The sequence below is a fragment of the Empidonax traillii genome, unplaced genomic scaffold, assembly GCF_003031625.1.
Source record: "Empidonax traillii isolate 1590-97213 ecotype Southwest subspecies unplaced genomic scaffold, ASM303162v1 scaffold134:size1062425, whole genome shotgun sequence".
Taxonomy (NCBI): Eukaryota; Metazoa; Chordata; class Aves; order Passeriformes; family Tyrannidae; genus Empidonax; species Empidonax traillii.
Window position 1 is genome coordinate 458662 of NW_020955327.1, and position 21424 is coordinate 480085.

General features: G+C 42.3%; 1 protein-coding gene across 1 annotated transcript in view; it reads right to left on the reverse strand.

The window, feature by feature from the left end:
- TMEFF2 (transmembrane protein with EGF like and two follistatin like domains 2) overlaps positions 1–21424 on the reverse strand; it is a 127156-nt gene that overhangs the window by 50612 nt on the left and 55120 nt on the right. Inside the window, exon 5 of the mRNA XM_027883750.1 lies at positions 2111–2207. Coding sequence (XP_027739551.1) covers positions 2111–2207 — 97 coding nt within the window. The remainder of the gene's footprint in view (positions 1–2110; positions 2208–21424) is intronic.

Below are 21424 nucleotides of genomic sequence, written 5' to 3' on the forward strand. Positions count from 1 at the left end.
ACCTCATCAGTCAGGTGAGACAGCTAAAGGAGCCCTGCTTAGATCTGAAATTTGATCCACGTAAAAACAGCAATCGAATAATAAACTGAAATGTCTTTTCCCACTTAATCTAAGGACATTTTCTGCACACCAAATCTTGGTAGGGGGAGTGGGGAAATAAGTCTGTCTAGTGCCAAACATGAAAATTCAATTAACATACATTTGAAAGAGTGGTCTAAAACCTCCATATATAGTTCATTATAGAATAATGAAAAAGCTAACATCCAGGAGGCTCATTTCTTACAAAGATGCTTATCCAAAACTAATCAGGGGGCAGGGATGGGAAAACAGGGCTCTGTTAGGGCATATGAAGCTGTTTACTTCAAAGCAGACCTTTTAACAGGCTTTACAAGGTCTTTGTATTTCTGTTTGGAAATCGGCTTTCCTGCCTCATAACAGTTTGTCTGGTGGCATCCTCCCAGTAAATGCCCTTCCCTGCTTCCTGCCCTGAGAAGCACCTTCCCCTGCAGAAAGACTGCCTGTCAATAAAGATTGAGAACCTCAGCTCCTGCTGTCATTACACTGCTCCAAATAAGCCAGGTTGTTTCAAAGGGGAGGAATTAGTGCAAAATCTGCAGTGGGAACACTGGGGTAAGTTGGATCAGCCAATTTTACCAAGCTATTTCTGGAAAAAAATAAACACTGCTACTCAGTGCTTATGATTAATAATGTTATCTTGTAGCTAATTTTATTCCTTGCCCCTCTCTTCTCCTGCCTTCCAATTTGGAAGTGCACTTAATTATGAAAACATGAGCACTAGACTGTGAATTTTGATATATTAATTTTACCATGGTTTTGTTTCTACACTGCACCACCAAAGCTCTCAAGGACAACCAGCCAAGGAGACAATGAAAATCATAACACCTGGGGTAATTTCCTTAAGCAAAGTCAACATTAGGCAATTTCTCACTCGCAAATTTCATTACATTACTGAAACCTATAACCATGATGCACCTTGCTCCAGTATTTCAACACCACCATTTCCTTTGATGGCTGGAGGCAGAGCAAGGACTCTGTGGTTTGTTTAGTTGGGTTGTTTTAAAGACTAGAACCAACCTGACCAACGGTGTGTGGATGCCTTGCCTGGGCGAGGTGACCTGCCTAACACTGGGCCCACTTATCATGTTCACCATTCAGTCATTGACTCCACTTTGTTCCACTCTTACTGACCGATTAGAGCTTGGGCCATATTGCTTTGTTGACATCTCACTGCCCCAGTCTCTAACACTAGCCCACAGCTTTAGAAGCACCATACAGACGACAGCTCTAACATTTTCAAGATTATGTTGTTCTCTCTCTAAATTTTAGTTACTTAGATAGAAATATGAGGCAGAGCATTAAAGAAATGTTAGAACTAAAACTCTGTGAATAGCGACCTTTTCGATCTATTGGCTGCTCCAAAATCACAATGACATTATTAGCTCAGTTGGCCTAATATATGTTTGCACTCCTAGGCAAAATGCAAAATGAAAAAATCTGAGTAGATAGAATTATTTACCTTCAGCTTATGTAATTAAGGTTTAAAATAATATGAAAATCTGAATAATTTCGAAACATTTTTTAAAAAATAAAAATTAAAACCATTTCCATTGAGAAAATGTCTAAATGCACAGTCTCATTTTTTCAAACAATTGAGGGTTAGGTTTTCAACTCCAGTAACTAGGAAAAACTGAGACAGATTTCCCAGCATTTCTAATGCCACACATGAATTAACATGATGATAATACTAATGATACTTTCTAACTGGGAAAGCTTTAGGTCAATTATTTTTCCCAATTCTATTTTTACCAAAGTATGAAGCTGTAAAACCCCAGATGGAATAGCATAAGTTATAATGGCAACAAAATGGATAACTGTGTTTCTAGAGTTGGTCTAAATTGTGCATGTTCCAAAATCATAAACCAGAGTGGTTTATACATTTTTTTCAGAATAACAACCACCTCATTCACTTTGAGATGAATCCTTGGATGCAGAAAATTGAGTTTCTTACATTTGTAATGCTTTCTAAACCACAGTATCTTTAAATAATACAACATTCATTAAAATAGAAAAGTAGAGCAAATTACTGTACCAAACATCCTCTGCATCTTCGTCACACTCTGCCCCAAACTGGCAAATGTCACAGGTCGATGTCTCTTTTTGATTGGTTTCACCTGAGCCTTCATTGACTGTTTGATGGAAAGCAGAAGAGTATACATTAGTAAAGACAGCATTGTAGCAAATCACTTCTCTCTCTCTAGAAAAATCTACTGGCTGCATCAGCTTAATGTTCTGCTCACAAAGCTGACGGCTGGCCAACAGTGTCTCTGAATGGGGCCAACACAGACATTTCCATGGTGGTCTGGGATAAATTCCCTGAATTATGGAGTTAAAAACCAGAGGAAGACCCTTCCTTTTCTCTTTCCTCTTGAACAATGACCCCCTTCAAGCTGCATTCCAGGAAGGCTGTGACCCCACTGAGCCTCACTGCTTTGTTCCCTGGGACAACAACGGAGGTGAATTGATAGTGTCACGTGCTGCCCTATGTCCTTTACCTGTGAAGGCCCTGAGATGGCCCCAAGGGGATGCTTTCCTCGAAAATGTTTTGAAATTGCCTGCCATGTGGCGCAATCTAGTCCATTCCAAAGGCAAAACATTCTTCTCTGCAGAAGTACAGTTATGAACCCCACGGACTAGTTATCTCTGGCAGGAAAGATTTAGTGCTGTCCAGAGGACGGGACAATCTCCAGCACAGGTTAAATTCGAAACCCAGGAAAGCCAATGTCAATGTCTGCAGTTTTGTAAGGTTTGTACCTGGCCCTTAAGTCAAAAACATGAAGGGACTGAGGGGAAAATAAAAATATGGGTGTAAGAGGACTGTGAAAAAATACTGATGGCTGAGTACTGCAAGACAGAAAAAGACTACTAAGGTAGGCACCAAAAAGAGGGGTTTGTTAAAAGATCCAAAAGAAACATTATCTATGTTTGTCTTAAAGTATATAAACACCCTCTGATACCTTTTGAAGGATGCCACTTTACACCAAGACACTGTGCCTAGCGATATCCTTCTGCCAGTTGCAGAGTTATTAAACAAACACAGAATTTAAGCATCAATCAGCTCTGACTTATGTTGTTATCTGCAAAAACAGCTTCTGCAGTGTCATCTCTCTTGCATTTGGAGTCACCACTGTGGTGCAGGCTTACTACACACCAACCTACCAAATCTGGTGGACACACTGAAGTGTGTCCGAAGCCCCAGCGACATGGACTGGACAAATCATCTACCTGAGGCACACACTTGTCTTGTTACCAAAAGCTTTTGTGTCAGAATAGGTTGCTTTTGTTATTTACTCAAGAAAGGACAAGAATCCCAAGCTTTCACAAAGCTGTTACAGGAGAAAGGGCTTTTGCCCCTAGAAGAGGCAAGTGCAACCCCAATGCTGTTTTTCAACAAGCTTCTTTCCTTACCCTGTACAAATTGGGCAACCTCTGTCATGCTTTTTATATGTCAAAATGGGAATAATACCATTTTATACCAGCAGAGAATACAGAAACAAGTATATTAAAATATTGTGATATGCTTAGATACTACAGTGATATAGACCACAGAAATACCTGAGGTAGATGACTCGTCTAAGGTATTTCTTCCTGAGCCTTAATATAGTCAAAGGAAGTGTTGGTATGTTTAGGAATAAGCTCTGCTGCACCGATTTCTTATCAGTCATGTCTGAATTTAGACTATATTAAACTGAAAAAAAACCCCTATGATGAACATGGTGATTGTCTATTTGTACAGATATGCTCACCTGTATATCCATAAAATTCATGTACCAAAAACCTAAAGGGAAACCAGGAAAACACACACTGGATTTTTGTTCTACTGCACTGTCAGGCTTTATAGGGAGGGTCTGAGCTGTGGTTTTTCCATTTCGTTAAATAACTGAGAAACGTTTTAGGCTCACATTTTCTAAAAGTCAATGTACAAGGGCGGACGAAGTGTCCAAGTGCCACATCCTCACACCATTAGCATCCCCATGTGCCACCAATGTGATTCTGACTGTGAGGTTCATGCTCCTCCCACCTCCCTGCAGCTTCGTCCAGGCCTGCAATTTTAACTAAGTTTCATTTACATTTTAAATACAGAAATCTATTTTATTGAGAAGATAACTCTGACAGTCAATCTTGTCAGGGGATCCCAGTGGTTAAGATATTAGGTAGGACATGTGACAAGTGACTGTATGGGCAGAAGACTTCCTACAGCAGCCAAGCATTCCTCACCTATTGAAAACATGACAATTGCTCCAGTTCAGGAGGGTGAGAATATATACTTTATGGAATAGAGCTTTAATTTCTTTATTTTGTTATTCTGCAAATCACTTCCCTTGTATTTCCTTTTAATTAAAAACATATGCCCTGTTTTCTTCCTCCCTGTAATGTTTCCATTCATAATTGTCCAGCACGTGTGGTTTGACCAGGGACCTCACACGGTTCCACATCACAAGAGAAGTGATACAGCTACTTAAGTCATTAAAGAAAGGCATTTAAAAGACTGAGCATGTTGAAAAGAAGTAACTGGTTTAGAGAAGACCATCCAGACAAAGACACATTGCAGTTCTGAATTTCTACTTGAAAATAATAGGTCACTCCCTCGTATTTTTCTGAAGAAGCTCTGTATCCAGCTTTCCATAGTCAATGCGCACTTTGTCATTAAATGTTCTAGTGTGCAGCAGTCCTGATTAAAAAAGACAGCTGTTTATCTCACTCACTCTTTCTGCTGGCAGCAACCACAGATAATATTACTCTTTACATTTCCTAAAGGTGTGTTTTCTCTCCCTACACAAACATACCCACTGGCATATGCACCCACACCGAGAACTGACACACACAGGGGCTTGTTTTCTCCATGCTGTGCAGATAAGTGCTTTGATAAATCCGGACATCTTAGAATGAGTTATTTTCCCAACACTTCCTGCTGCTTTTTAGCTTGAGGACGAGTGGATGCTTATTTTCTAAGGTGACTCTCTTTCCTTTTTTCCCCTTAGTGCACTTGCTGATTTGCACTTCTTTCATAACCCAACCGAAAAAAAAAATAGTTAGCAAAAACAATCTAGTTTCTGGATTCCTTTTCTGAAAAGGAGAACGATTCTTCTTCTCATGCACATTGGGTAGTTCTCATATTAGCAACTGTTGAGGTTTTGACACCAAGACCCTGCAGGAACAGCGTAGGGCTCAGGGGAGGCTAATCGCTGCAGCCCACCATTTATTACTCACACAACTGGGAAATGTTAAGCTGCAAATTCCTACTTGCATTAGCAATATTAGCAACTTCGAGAGTCCAAAGAAACGTGCTAAAAAGTGTTAGAAGGTCACTAACATTATCTGAAAGTCCCTTCAGAGACTCTGTCAATCTCCTAAGCAATATAAATTCTTAGCTGTGAAGGCACTACACACAATTTACAGAGTCAATGGACTGTGGTAACCACAACAGCTTCTGTTTTAATAATTTGGTTCTTCTCTGGCATTCTCACTGCACTCAGATCAGATAGTTGTGATTTCAAGAAGATTTGTATTGTTTTCAAGTCCCACAAGAAAGAAACCATTTCTGAGGAATTTTACTCTGTTTCCCTAGCTGAAAAAAAAACAAATTAGAAGTGTCATCAGTAGATTGGTCTGACCCTGTGCTTATCTCTTGTAACATCAGGAGAAAATGAAAAGCCCCAAACTGCTCCCCCCTGTAGACTGTAGACACCTCTACTTTCTCTTTACACTTCATCTCTTAAGTTGAGTCTTCTGTAAGTGCTACAACCCCAAAAAATCATGCTAGGACTTTAACCACACAGTTTCCTAGACTCACTGGGAGTTGGACTGGTGGTTTAGAAGTTTTATCAAACAGACATCAAAATCTCTGAGGTTGAGCTTCAGAGATAACCCTTGCTCAGTGTCTTCCCAAGACGCTTGACAAGTGTCAAAGTCAGGATGGAAATAAACTCTTTGCAATTTCCAGAAAAGCAGCTCCAGTGGGATGGTAAAGGAATATGCACGGTATCTTGATCTGATACACCAAGTGTCACAGGGGACATGCATGTAACTTGCCCAATGGACCATACTGTGAGGAGTAAATGGAAGTGGGAAGAGCAGCTGGTGAGCCATGAGGGCGAGAGACAATTAGGTGGCAACACTGGCTAAACACAAGTCTCTAAATCTCTCTTTGCTAACATGCCTCTGAAGGTAAGAGGACAAACTCAAGAAAGCCTCAGCTCAGTGTTCACGTAGCTTTGCAGGACTATTATAATAATCCTTATTCTGGAGAACACAACAAAGAGACAGTATAAAGCATCACCACATGCTTGAATATAAGAAATACGACTATAATGAATTATGAATTAAGACTGCTATTATGTAGTCTTCCTTTGATTGATGCGATCAGATCTATGCTCATCTCTGATTCTAACTTTACTCCTCATAATGGGACATCTTTGCTGTTGCTGAAAGAGGGACTTCAAAAAAAGCTTGCTCTAGCTCATCCCAACAGGATACATGCTTGGTTTTAGCTATAAAATCTAACTAAAACCAAAAATCACATGGAGATGAGAACTGATGGCCATTTTTGTATTGTGGAATGAAAGACTATGTGCAAACAAAAATGTAGTGGAGGAGGAGGAGCAGGATAGTCTTCGCAACAGCTGACGTGATCTTGCCACGTGCTTCAGTCCTAACAAGTGTGCTCTTAGCAGGTGAGAAGGTGAGTGGATGAAGTGAGAAAGCTCTGAGAAATCAGGGCAGAGAAGCCAGCATAATTTACTAAATGTGTTAGAACAAACACTACCTGTACTGAGCGGCTAACAACACCTCACAAACTGTACCAATAAAAGCCCAGATGCTGCAAGCGACTCCAGTCTAATCAATAAGTCTTTTTTTTCCTCAAAGCATTAGCTCAGTCAAAACCTGCAAAGTGAGAAAAATGAAGCGTGTGAAGCAGGGGGTCAACTCACGAATGACTCTGCTCTCCAAGTCTGGCTGAGGCTCAGAATGGCATTACAGTTAAAATGAAAGGAAAATGGCCTACAGGATTGGTAATAAATTCAAACTCTGACGTGCCTTGTTCTGCTCTACTCCTGCTGGCTTGCTCCATCTCAATAAATACTAATTTGCTCTCTTTCACACCCACAAACACTCTGGGGAAATTACTTATTGCACGAGAAGACAGTGTCTCTACCCAGCTCAGGACTTGACACAGAACTTCTTAAGAAGACCTGAAATATTCTCCCTCACACCAATGGGCCTTTGATCAGCTTCTCCACACCACCACCGGTGAGTCCTTGAAACTACCTCTCTGCTATCTATGGGCATGTGATTTAGACTGCACCAGGGCTGTGCCATACCTGAGCTGCCTGCCAAGGAAATCAGATCCTCTTTCCCAGTGTTTATGCTGCCCCAGGTCCTGCCTTTGGCTACCTTCGCATCACCATTCTCAGCCATGTGAAACCTAGAAAAGGTTAACAGGATGACTCTGGCATGATGCAAATACCTAACAGGGTTTTTGAGGAGGAACTAGATGCATCCAGCCAGCAGAGATTGCTGATAAAATGTGTTCTTATCTTATTGCTAAAGACCATGTAGATAGAGCCTGGCACTGCTTTGATGCCAGTCAGACTCAATTTGCAGTGTTTTGCAGCTCTCGTATTTATACTGCGAGTTTCAGATTAGATTTTTTTTTTTCTTAAAAATCACAGCTGGTAGATTATATCAGTGTATAAGGACCTCAGCTTCTACGTATACATTTCTGTTGAAAGGTATGTCTAAGCTTTAGGGCTGTGGAGAAAAAGCTTGTGAGGATAACAAATATCAGAAACTATCATGTTTATAATTTTTAAATAGTACTTTTGTAGAGTCTATTCATGATTTGTCCCTCCTGGCACTGCTGGGACAGCTCACCCCTGTGTATGGCTCTTGTGCTGAGCTCACCCACACCTTGTGCTGAAGGCTCTGCTTCTGCCCTGGATACAGCCTCATTAGTGCAAGAAAACAGTGCCTGGGAGTGCTCTGAGTTCAGCAACTAACTCGTACAAAACCTGTTTCACATTATACCTAAACACTGCTGCTCTCTCTAGCACTCTATTTTTTACCTCATTGTCTTGCTTCCTGTCATGCCTTCCTTCTCATTCTCTTGTCGCTTCTTTTCCCACCAACCCCAGCTTTTCAGTGGCACTTTTCCTACCTGAGGGCCCAGCCTGGAGCAGCTCTGGCAGCCCTGCAGACAGGGTGCAGCTGCTCTGAGGAGAGGCATCATGCAATGCCGTGCGCTCCTCGCTTCACACAGCTCAACACCTCGGAAACCTCGGGAGCCTTCTCCAGCGGCCATCCGGGGACTCAGAGGTCTCTCCCGGTGAGATGAGCAGCACTGACACCCTCTGAACCTCATTTCTGGTGGCTAAAAGTGGATGGGAATGGTTTCGCAGGAGCAGCTCTCCTCCTCTGCATATGTGTGACTGCAGTTCTCTCCTTTCAGCGGGTGCAACTGGAAGTCTGCTACAGCACCTGTGTCTGAAACCAGGATGTGACCCCCCCCTACCACCCAAAACTCTGTAGGGACTTGTCTGCATTTGTACAACTGTGGCCAGGAGGGAACAGATTCAACTCTTACTCAAAGTTTATTTATTCTAAATAAACACCACTTGCTTGTTTCTGTCTCATGCATATTCCTGCTGCTGCTCCCACAGTGCATTTGATAAAAAATTAAATACGATTAGTCGAGGCCAGTTTCTCCTAGCAAATATCTCTAATGGCGTTTCAGAAGGAATGGCTCATTGAATAAAACCCTATTGTAAGCCTTCTGAATGCTGACATAAAACAGCTGCGATTATTGCACCACTGTGCTGTCCCCCTACAAAATTTGATGTTTGCCTAGTGTATGTGGGATGCCAACACTGCAGATTTATGAAGGTGTATGATGACCAGCACTGACGGTATTTGCCAGCTTGAGGAAGAGGAGGCTCGTTTAATTTTGCCAAGAACTTTCCCTCATAAACAGCTTTGAGTAAAAAGCCAAACAGCACATGGGGACTAGTCAACTCTGCCTTGCATTAATTTAATTTTAAAGAGAAATCACTTTCTTGCAGGAGAATTTTCAAGAAATAGACACATCTTTCTGTAAAAACAAGTCTGAAATGCTGCCAAAGCTTTTGTGGCATCAGTCCCTGCTCTCATGTATTTCAATATGCCCAACAGCATGAACAAAACAACCAAGCGGACATGGCCACAGCTGGAAGGATGCAATGTGATGGGCCACCAAGCAAGGCCATTATTTAAGAGCCTGGAAGGAGATTACTGTAGTCCTAGTTGCAAGGACCAGAAGATTTTTCAGGATCAAGGAGAAATAAAAAAAGATGACATCTGATTCCTCCCTCAGGTTGACTTGCCCTGCCACACAGATCATTGAACCTTAGCACTGTGTCAAGGTAGATAGAAAGCTGCAGTCCAGGAAAGTACCCAATGCCTTAACGCTTTTCTTATTTGTCAGAAAATGGCCATCAAAGGCTGAAGGAGAGTCAAATGTGAGCTCCTTCTGGACGGCTGGTCCTGTGTGCCAGGAGGAAGCAGAGTAGCCCAGGCTTTGAAAACCCCTTCACCCCCTCTGTGCACTGCCAAAGGTTCTCCCCCTGCAGACCTGCAAAGCCTCTGGCACCTTCAGGCTCTACTGAAAAGCAGGGACTGGTTCTGGTCCCTCCTCTTCCTCTTCTGTGCCTGTGCAGAAGCTGCATCCTACACCACCTGAAACAGTAGCTCACTGCTGGAGGCAGTGAGGCACTAAACACACGATGAGGCACTAAACACACGATGCAAAGATCATTTGATAGCTGGAACACATGGACTGTGTACGTGCTGTAACACGGCACTTACAGAAAACTCTACCAAGAACTACTGCACTAGACAGAGGTTCAGTTAGAAGAATATGATGTAGGGAAAGATGCCACAGTTGGACACAAACCACAGAAATTACCGGTCTGTGCTTTCCCTGACCGCTGTCAAGAATTCACATACCACCAGACGTTCAAAGCACTTTCATTCACTCTAGGCAGAGAGGAACCTGCATCACCGACTTTGTAGAAATTTAGGGGGGAAAAAAAAAAGGAAAAAAGGAAGGATCCAACCCATGGTTTTGCAAAAGCTACAACAAGCAAGTCCCAAACGGGTGATGCCACTTTCCAGGGCTTTCCACACTGAAAGGGTGCTTTTGCCAGCTTCCTACCTGGTGGAAAGATTAACATAAGGCTTGAATGCGAACCTTCACAGCTACTTATCTTTCAAGAAACAGAATGAAAGGAACAAAGATAAAACCTAAAAGAGCTGTCTAGCATTCACTTGGTGACTACTTCAGTTTTAAGATCTTTGTCACTTTGCTATTGATTTAAGTCTGTGTATCCTTTTGAATATTAGTATGGCTAGCAAGATAGCAACATCATACATAAAAATGTTCTTTATTCCAGAACAGATGAAACTCCCAGTGGTAAAAGAAGATTTAGGTATCTCTGAAGATTTCTTATCTCTGTGCAACATAACTCTCTAATGGTTCAGTGCCTTGGAGGGTCATCTGAGATCACTTATCACATAAATCAAATAGGTGGCAGGCTATAAGAATGGAAGCCTATAGCAATTTCATGTCTTTGCTTGCAGACATCAAATCTATCTTTTAGGCAGACTATAGAGGAGATAATATGCCACTTCATTTAAGCCACTGAAGAAGCCCAAATCTGGGTATTAACCAATTTTAGGAAGCTGCTCCTAGTCTTGACTGCACCACAATTATCTTGGGAAATGACTGGTTTAAATCCTAAAATGTGGACTGCAGACACTAGTCCTGGTTTTAATTTATACTAAAGCTTCTGTAAATCACTCTGGCAATGGAAGGGAGTGTCAGAGCAAGTGAAAGTCCAATTTAGTTTATGCCCCATTTACATAATCAGCGTGGTGTAAAGTGGTTCTACTCTAAAAACTACCTGGGTTTACCTTTCACTGAACTCAACAAGAGGAACACGGTTTTCTTCTCCCACTCTTCTTTTCTTCCATGTTATACTGCTTTCTATTTATTCCTGTGGTGCTAATGCAGGTGACACACAGCTAACTGAGAGCTGGAGCTGCCCTGGAGCTCAGAATTCAAGAAGATGAGCGCAAAGGTCCTGTTCGGTAATGGGGTCTCGCAAGGAGGCAGCTCAGGTGAGTGCCAAAACTGACAGTCAAAACCCATGTTCAGCCAGACTGGACCGTGATAGATGGCTCCTTATCTGCCTCTTCCTCCACCACCTCAGCGGTCAGTCTGAACTCAGAGGATCCCCAGTGCCCCTTCACAGCTCCTGCCCCACAAGAATTTAAAATTTCAGCAGCAGCACTCCCTGATATGCAGTTGTCACCACTGAGCTCATTCTCTAAACTTGTACACCAGGTCTCATCCCAGGGTTTGCTCCTTTTATTGTGAGAATTCCCTAAAAAAACCCCCAAAACAACTCACAAAAAAAAAAAAAAAAAAAAAAAAAAAAAAAAAAAAAAAAAAAAAAAAAAAAAAAAAAAAAAAAAAAAAAAATTGTGTCTCTGAGCTGGTTTAAAGACATCCCTCCTGACATGTGCAAAGGTATTTCTGCCTTCCCAAGGCTGTAGCTAAGTACTCCTTGAGTCTCTGCTGCAGCTCGGGAAGCACAGGAGTGCTGGCACCTAAAGAATTTGCCAGAAGATAAGATGAGGGCAGCTGCAAAGTCTCCAAGTCCTTCAGGAGGAGATGTAATATTTATGCAACATAGATCCTGTCTTTTATATGACTCTACTCTTCAACAAATAGGAAAACATATGGCATAAGTTAATTCCATGAAAATATCTGGTAGCATGACAACTTTTCAGGACAAATGGGAAACAAAACAATTGAACCATATTTTCCCCTTTTATTTCCATTATTAGTGGGCAGGTTGAGGCATAGCATGAGCAGCACTGTTATTGGCTTACAGTACTCCTTGGTTTATGGAGTGGAATACTCATGTTCATGGCACAAAAGCCATGAGAAATACTGGCAGCACCGCTGATAGCCTCTGCAGAAAGGCAAGGGAGCTCATGAGTGAGTAGCACAGCCACTCTGGGAAGGGTGGCAAGGATTTAGGAGAAGGAGCCTCCGTGGACCAGGTCTGTGGATAAACTGAGGATCTAATTTTGTGCTGTCACTCAGAATTTACGTGACTGGGAGGCAAAGCCTCCCAGACCTCCACTAACAGGACCAACAGGTTGCATGTGACACATCAAACTCAGCCTTGACATGAGCAGAGGAAAAGCATGGATTTGAATCCATTTACACCAGAACAACGTTGCCCTTCTGAGTATAATTTTACAGATGTGTTTATGATATAGGGGAAGCCATATGGCACGAAAGGTTTAAACATTTAATCTCACTTAGCTTCAATACACTGCATATACAGAAAATTGGAAGCCCAGCAGGAAAATGCCAGATTTCATTCTCACTTAGTCGTGATTAACCTTTATGAGCTTGCTCAGAGCTTTGTCACCTGCGAAGTCATTTAGGGCAGGCAGGCTGCAAGAGCCCTGACTTGCTGCTTTGGCCAAGGTGCTACCTCCGCTGAGCTCGAGCTCTCCAAAGGCTGTGCTGTCCAAAACGCAGGCCTCCCTGGCCCAACCTGCCCCATAGCCTCCCTGAAGGGACTACTAGGGAGAGAATGAATGACCTCGAGGGACTCTTCTCCTTCTCCTCCTACGGCTGGGCTTCCCTGCGCCGCTCAGCTGGGCCCAGCTGAGAGCAGCCTTACACCAGCAGGCAGACGCAAGGCAAGGAGCTGATACGTCCCACACTTTGCAAATATGCTCTTTCTCATTAATACTGATTCCCACACACAAACACTTTAGCTATATCCACTGATTGCATTACCATTGCAGAAGTGTAATTAACAAATTAAAAGGGAGGATTGTGATTCAGTTTAATTTGGGGAAAATCTTTAAATAAATAAAATTAAAAAAAAAAAAAAAGGGAGTCTGATGAGTCTGATGTTTGAGGATCATTCCTCTCTGCTATTCATTTTAGAGCCTCGGACATGCTCTAAGAGAAGTGTTTTCATCAAAACAAGCATGTCCTGAGTATGCTGCAGTACTGGCATGCATGGGCCCTTCAAGAAGCAACAATGAGGCCAAAAACAAACAAATGAAAGAAACCCTGACAGATACTAAACCAGATAATACTAGATTGCAAATGAAGGAGTATCATCAAGAACAGAGGAAGGGGGGAAATGCTGGTTGGAAGTTGCTCAGACTGATCAGAGACTACCAGCTTATTTACAAAAACTTATGAAAAGCAATACAGAACACCATCAACTCACAAATATTTGTGGAAGGAAGGAAGATAGCAAATCCCCCATACTTACTACCATTCCAAATCCTTGTTTGATAAAATAAGCCAGTTCCACTAAGTAAATCAATGTTTGCAAGAGCAGGCAAAACTCCTGAGCCAAAGTTTGACTGCATTTCTCTCCTAGCCCCAACTGAGCACACTTGGAAGAATGGCTGCAAAATGATACTTACTTCCCCTCATATTCCTTACAAAAAACACCTTTCAGGTGATCTAATATTATGAGAAACCATAATCATTAAGGATTGATCATGCTAATATAATTTTCTGGATGGCTTATTAACCTACTAAGACATGTTTTTCTCTACTTCCCTTCATTAGCGACAGCAATAATTAGGTAAGGACAGACTAGCAAAATTGATCATAAGCTACTGCCGAAGGGGACAGAGAATGTATCATGGACATTTAGCATAATGTTCTCCAAACTCGAGATGCATTAATTTTATTTAGTACCACAGCTATTTTCAGTCTTTGACAGAAGGAATCTGTTAATGTAGATACTGTATAACAGGAGCTTATTTTTCTCTTATTCAAAAATGGAATTTTCTTATTTCTTTAAAGTTCATAACACAAAATGAGATGAGACAAGAAAACATCACCCTCTCAAGTCATCCCTTTTTTATTTTTTTCAGTCTCCTCATGAAAGCGGCACTTTAAAAGCAGAACAGCTGCAGAGCTCTGGCTAGGAAGCAAAGAAGTGAGTTATACTGTCACCTCCCGGACAATAATCCCCGGAGACACTTTCCTCGTTTTTTTTGGGTCAGCTTCAGACAGCCTGCCCGCTTCCTGCCACCCCAGTCACCAGAACAAAGCATCTGTAGCTTACATTTACGCGGCTCTACTTCGAATACGCGTATAGTTACATACACAAATTGTATACATTTGCAGCAATGACCAAATAGCTGCACTCTGAGCCCACATTAAGGTCAGTAACAGCAGCAGCAGAAGCACCACTAACGTGTGGGTTGGAGGACGAAGGAGCAGCCACACGAGGTGTCGGTGCCTGCGTGCTGCCCATCACCCTCCTCATCGGTGACCCCGGTGCCACGGCCCCAACCCACATGGCAGCTGCCTCGACCCTTGAAACAGAAACTGCCAGTTAAGTGATGGCCCTGCCACATCTGTGATGTGCTGAGCTAGGGACCAGTGTCAACCGTGGTGACGGGGGCTGCCTCAAGCTCACAGCTCCACCAGACAGACCTGCAGCAGTAACTTCCCCACACCCTCCTGCCAGTGCGGGAAGCGCTCATAAATGCGGGAGCGACAAAGGCATCTCAGCAATAGTGAATTTTTACATATTTTTTAAAAACTGTGAGCAACCGGCTTTCCCTAAGCTCTCCCCTCCATGTGAGCAGCAGGCAGCTTTCTGTAGATAAATGCATTACAGGGAGCTGAAAAGAGTTGACATTACAAACTTGGCACTCGGATGGCATGCTGTACAAACAGGGAAAGGGAGGATCTGCCAAAGCGAGAGCCAGAGATAATATAAAAAGCATAAACCCAGCATATTGACCTTATTTAAGTCCAAACAGCATAACATTAGGATACTTAATGCAAAAATGTCAAAAATATTCTTTATTCTACACACACACTGATGTTTCTTTAAATACGCAATTCACTTGATATTTGCAATCCCCTCTCTACAGATGTAAAATCCAAAATAATGATTATATCAGTCATTGCTTAATACATTCAACTGTGGCCCTGATTTTCATGCATGAATGGTCATTTACATATCATTACCCATCATGCCATCCACTCAGATTTTTCTTTCTAAACAGAGTAATATATTTAAAGTTGTCATTTTAAAACAAAAATGTTTAAAAAAAGGACTTTAATTTCTCATTATCTTATCTGTGCTCTTAGCAGCTAATAGACCAGAATACTAAAGTGCAAAATTCTCAGTTTGTGTGACAACTGTCACAGTGAGAAGATCTTAGAGAAGAGACAATTACCAAGGGATTTTTCTTAAATTTGGAAACACAGATAAATATGAACAGAAAAGCTGAAGCAAACCAACCATAAGCAAAACAGTAATTATAGTACATTCTTCTATTTTTCTAACACAAGTCCTTGTTGGAGACAAAGCTATTTCCATGTTAGGAAAATCACTGCGGACATGAAGTGCAGTTAGAAGCTTTGCATGAATAAATTACAATTTTTCAATTAATATTGCCCATGCCCACAATAGAGGAAGGATTTTTTTCCCCCCTCCTCCTGCTACTTTTAAAGTAAGTTTCTGCTATGTTTAATTAGGAAATTTCTCTACAGAAGGGAATGTGATAGAAGATTAATTCTCTATTTTCTCACCCACTGTGTCAGTAGACTCAAGTGGACACTATAAACCCCAGTTAAATATGACGAGGATGATCAACTACGGAGCTCCTTTCAAGAGGTCGCGTCCACAGACTGTGGATCTCATTTCAAAACAATAGAAATGAGTTAGAAAATGGCATCTCTCCGTGGTGCAGCGCCACAAAGGAGCAATTACAAGTGCTTCATGGTGCGAGGGTTCACCACGCCGGCTGAGAGGGTTCGCTATCGCGCCTAATGACAGCGAACGCCGCCGAGGGAGAAACAGCATTTCCACAGCCACTGATGTTTTGGGTCTGTTTCTCCTCTTCACCGCTATTCCTTTAGTAGTCCCATCCCATACTTTACATCTTTTATGCCAAGTATGAAACAGCAATTAAGCAATAAATAATGAAATATTCACTGGTGAGCAATACAGTAAAGTTCGGGGTATTTTTAAGGGAAGAGACCAAGGGTGCAAACTGTATTTGTTTTTAATGAACAATGAAGGGAATGAGCTATTTACCCTCAGGACATAAAATCCCATGAATGGTCTACTGCTGCCAATGCTGAGTAAATATCGGGTTAGGGCTTTTTTAAATTGAAATCCGAGGCAGAGTAAGAACAATTACTTAGAGGAAACTCAGACCCACAAGGTGCTGGAACATGCAAGACACTATACTTTGACAGAGAGGGTAAACAATTTTCTCAGAAGTTTTACTTCTGGGGTGGCTGAACACCAAAACAAAGAGCATGAACGATTTAGAGGAGGAAATGCAGACGTAGCCTAGTAGAGACTGAGAGCTTTGCACATTGATTAACTAGGACCAGATTGTTTTAATACAATAGAAGTTGCCAGTACAAACCTCCTGGGGATAGGAAATGTCAAAACAGGACAACTGGCAGAAAAAATGTGTAATGCAGAAGAAATCTGGAAATTTTATTTTGAGCTTAAGAAAAAATAAATTAACATTTTGGCTAGTCCGATGCCTATTTATTCCCCCCTGCCTCTGGCATTTTGACACATTTACAAGACATTCTTATCCCACTCTGCCTGATGCTGCTCTGGTTTCACGTAGAAAAATGCTCCAGCAGAGCATTTGAGAAGGAGCAGCCACCTTTGCAGAGTCCAAGGGAGAGCTGCAGGGATGACATGATTTAGAAAACATGACTCCTGCAGTGAGCTTAGGGGAATGGAATTTTCTTACCTCGGAAAAGAGAAGACTGAAAGGAGACTAGTCGTCTGATACAAAAAGGTATGTTAAAAAGGCTGCTATAAAAAGAAGGATAATCAATTGTTCTCCACATCCATTATTTCTGAGACAAGAAATAATTGATATAATTTACAGCAAAGGAGATTTAAGTTAGATATCAGGAAATTCTGTCCCTCCAACTTCTAATAATTACCATGTACTGGAACAGGTTGCACTGGGATGAAGCTGCTGTGCTCAGAAGTATCTTCTGAGACCAGTCCATGCAAAGTCTCAGCAAGGGACAGTCTAACTATAGTTGTTCCCATCAGACTTGAGAAGGATGGATGAGATGATCAGTTGAAGCTACTTCCAGAACTATATGCCTATGATGATATCATCCCTTTTCTGCAAGCTAGGGAACGGTTGGGCCCCACAGTACACACGGCTCTATCTTTAATTGTACAGATTCCCACTGAAATTACAGGGCATGTCTTGGTAACACAACTAAAACATCTCCCTGTCATCAAGGTGTGTGATGTCTGCCCACACACAGGGTCAGCATATATTTTTGTATAATCTCTAAAAGTTTCTGAGTCCTGCAAATTTGAAGGATTTGGTCACACCTAGGACCTCGTGGACAAGACTTCAGCTCTTCTGATTCTGAAGAGGTAGGGGAGCCAAACGCACCTTCTTCCTCCTTCAGGAAAGAAGTTTTTTTTTTTTTTTAGACACAGTGGTTTGGATATATCTCTTCCAACTTACTAAAGTTTTGTTCCATTACAATAAAATACCTTTTAGAGAAAAGGCATAGACCTCTTTGAAGGGAAAAGACTTAAAAAAAATAATTCTTAATTGGGTTGCAAAATCTATGTTAATACAGAAATTCGGGTAATGCACTGCATTTCCCAGAAAAATCAGCAATCACTTTCTAGTATTATCACTCAGCTCATCGTCCAGCAGCCTGCCATCCTCATGCCAAAATGATGTTACCTGTGGCTACTGTGCCCTGATGAGAAGGGCAGAAGGTGGTGGAAGGAATGAAGCTCCAAATGCCAGCTCCAGATCTGCGGATGGCAAAGCCAGGAATCTCAGGGAGCCCTACTTTCAACCAGAGCAGCCTGTGACCGACTAAATGTGTGTCAGGAGCCTCAGTGGCCCGTGTGGCAGCAGAGAGCCACACAGCACAGAGGGCTCGCAGCCACCTTTGTTCTGCATCCCCCCAGAGCTGCACTTTCTGTGCCTCATCTGCCAGGGACACAGCACAGAGTCTGTCCCCTCTGCTCCTGTTCCCAAGGAGTGAGCAGCCCTTTTACAGCAAAGCCAGCCTTCAGAAGTTCCTCAGCCTCCAGTGCTTGCAGCCAGTGCCCGTGCTGCATGTCTGACCAGGCGCACATGGGGTGTGCTGCATGTCTGACCAGGCGCACATGGGGTGTGTTTTGCTCCTCTCCCTTTTCCTGTGAGAGAAGTCAGGCCCAGGGCAGAATTCCCGTCTATTTGCACAGTGATAACATAGCCTTTCAGAAAGGAAATACAAAATAATGAATCAGGTGTGGGAATATCCTTCTGTCATGTTCAATAAGCGTGTGGGTGCCATCTGAATGCCTGGTCACTCCTGTAATTACCTGTTAAAGCTGAATGGGCAATTTTCAGCCTGAAGTACATGAAATGCATGAACATTCTAATGATGCACAGAACAATTAAGAATATTACATGCACGGTTCCTGATCATCTTGAGATTTTCTCTCTCCTTAGTGTTGGGGAAGCTCAACCTCTTTAACCCTGTTAGAGCAAGAGGGCACAGCTGGAATCAGGAAACAGTTGAATTAATTGCAGCAAGGTAGGCTCTTTTTAAAATGCAACTTTTCCTTCCACAAACTCTTAGATAATGATGGAAAAAAAATGTCCACAGTGAATTCTGATGAAAAAAGAAAAAAAAAAAAAAAGGAAGAAAGGCCAAAATAATAAGTGTGTCCCGTGCGACAGCTGGGAAAAATGAAAGGTCTGATTCGGGTCCTCTTCTAATCAATGGGACTCTCTCCATTACCTCTGCTAAAAAAACCACTAAACCCTTTATGTTTGGTTGAGTAGATAGAGCATAGAGATAACAAGCAAGAAAGCTTAGTCCTGAAATGGCAGCTAAGGATCAGGTAAGCCACCTGAAATCACCCTTATGCTGTAAAGCTGTGTGTATGAATAAATACAGAATACATACAGATGGTACAGATGCTATTTCAGCAGACAGCAAACCCCTCGTGTCTTCCCCCCAGACATGGGATGAGGGGATCTGGACCAAAAAATAAATCATACAGAAGGCAGCCAGATTCTCCAAACATAACTAAGCAATATAAACATAGCTAAGCAGTGCAATCCTACGTCTAGAGACAGAAAAAAAGGATGTGGCCAGTGTAGCAGGGAAAAGTCTTAGGTTATGACATATTAAGTATTTGCAATAGCAGATCCAATGTTGTTCTTCCTCACAACATTGTGTAAATTTGGCTTCAGGAAAACCCCTGGGGATAAATTCTACCCGGTATGTGCCAGACTAAAATGCAAGAACTGCTGTGGCCTCAGACATATAGCCCAGTGAGGGAAAAGGATGTGCCTCCTAGCTCATGGAGAGGGGGGTCAGCTTTCAGCTCCTATCAGGTGGGTGCTCACTAGACTTCAGCAGAGCAGAGCTCTCTCCTAACAGGTTAGGACCGAGCCCTGGGTGTTCACCATGAAAATTTCTTAGGAAAATGTTAATTAGCATACGGCAGATGTGGCAGATTTTTCTTTGCAAAGCCTGTTCGGAGTGAAAGAAGCGTAAGCATCACCTAACCTAACCGCTGCTTTCAAGTACCTTATTTTCACACTGAGTTGCTATAAACTATCCCCGTAGAATTTTGTTGTAATTACATGCAGTAAAAGGAACAACCAGGTAATTACCTCAGTCTCTGCAATAACATTTACACATTAAAATGTAAGTGCAAGGTGCATAGCTCGTATCCATGTTTTAACCACCGGAAGAACAGAATACTACTCATTTGAGGGGAAAATAACACATTAAAATGCCCTCTAGCAGCTACCAGCGGCCCGGTGCTGTCCCAATCCAGGCTGGGTGCCTGCCTCTGCTTATAACCCCACTGACAGAAATGCATGGTTTTAGAAACAACCACGTGCGTCTCCAAGGGGCATTTTATCTTCCTTGGGAGCCTGGCACCCCTGAAGCATACACAGGCAAGCTTAAATGAGTCCATTTATATGTGGAGCTCTAGAGGTACTGGAGAAATCAGCTTTCTGACACGGGTCCCTGAGCGTGCCATGGGCTGGGATTAACGGGGGCTGCCAACCTCTTGCACAGCAATCGCAAACGTCGGGGGGAAGGTGGCCTTGGATTAGCCACATTTCACCTCCACACAGTTTTCTTCCACGTTGAAGGATTTTCTGTCTTTCATGAGGTTTTGCTCTTCATTTAAGCCCTAAATAAAGCGCAAATGGCCCATGGGAGTAAACTTTACTCTCTACCTGTCAGAACAATTTCCTACCTGAATTAACTTGTGAATACACTTTAAAAAAAAAAGACATATCTTCTCTGTAGCCTGATTATTTGCCTGCTTTATTTTCAAAATGCTTTTTTTAAGCTGCTTTTCCATTTAGGTTGCAAGTGGAATCATATTAATGGACTGACAGGGTGAAGAGCGAACAGAGCTTTGGACTTTATGTGGTGTGTGTGATCTCGTTCATATACCTCCCCCAGGCACGACTCTTCCCTTAACATTACTCACATGGGCTCTGTGCCTGCCTAATTCCTTAGCACCTGCATGTTTTGCAGACATACTGCAATGAGCTCCTGCCATGGGAGTTGTGAATTTTCTCATCATTTTGCACCAGGAGAGGCTACAGAAGCCCCCCAGTCTGGCCTGGCTGAGTGGGAGGATGAACTTTTGGTATACCATATCAAAAATCTCAGAAAGACACTTCAAAGAGGAAAAATGAAAAAAAAAAAAAAAAAAAAAAAAAAAAAAAAAAAAAAAAAAAAAAAAAAAAAAAAAAAAAAAAAAAAAAAAAAAAAAAAAAAAAAAGAAGAAGAAGAGAAAAGAAGGAAAAACATTGGTTAAATATCACTACTAGAAATGCCAGCAGCCCCAATGAGCTGCAGCCCTCCAGACAGAGGTGATTCATAAAACCCACACGAATTTCTTGACGCACCACTGTCTGATAAGACCTTCTCTCTCTTTCTTAACAAAATTAGGTGTCTGCACCACATCTCTGATTGCAGGGTTTCGAAGATTTCAAACAGGTGGTGGCTCCTCGTGCCCCGGTTTCCTGGTGGTGGGTGGCAGGGCAGCACCGTGGGAAGGCGGCAGCAAACCCACACTGCCCGCTGTCAGCTCTGGCTGCCTTCAGCTCCAGGCAGCACCACCTTTCTGATTGCACTGGTCAAACCAACCAGAAACAAATCAGCAGCTTTGATCTACACTTCCAGCTTTCTTTTGAACTGGAGCACCCATGGAGGACAGCACAGGCTTTTGTGTCACTGCCCGGA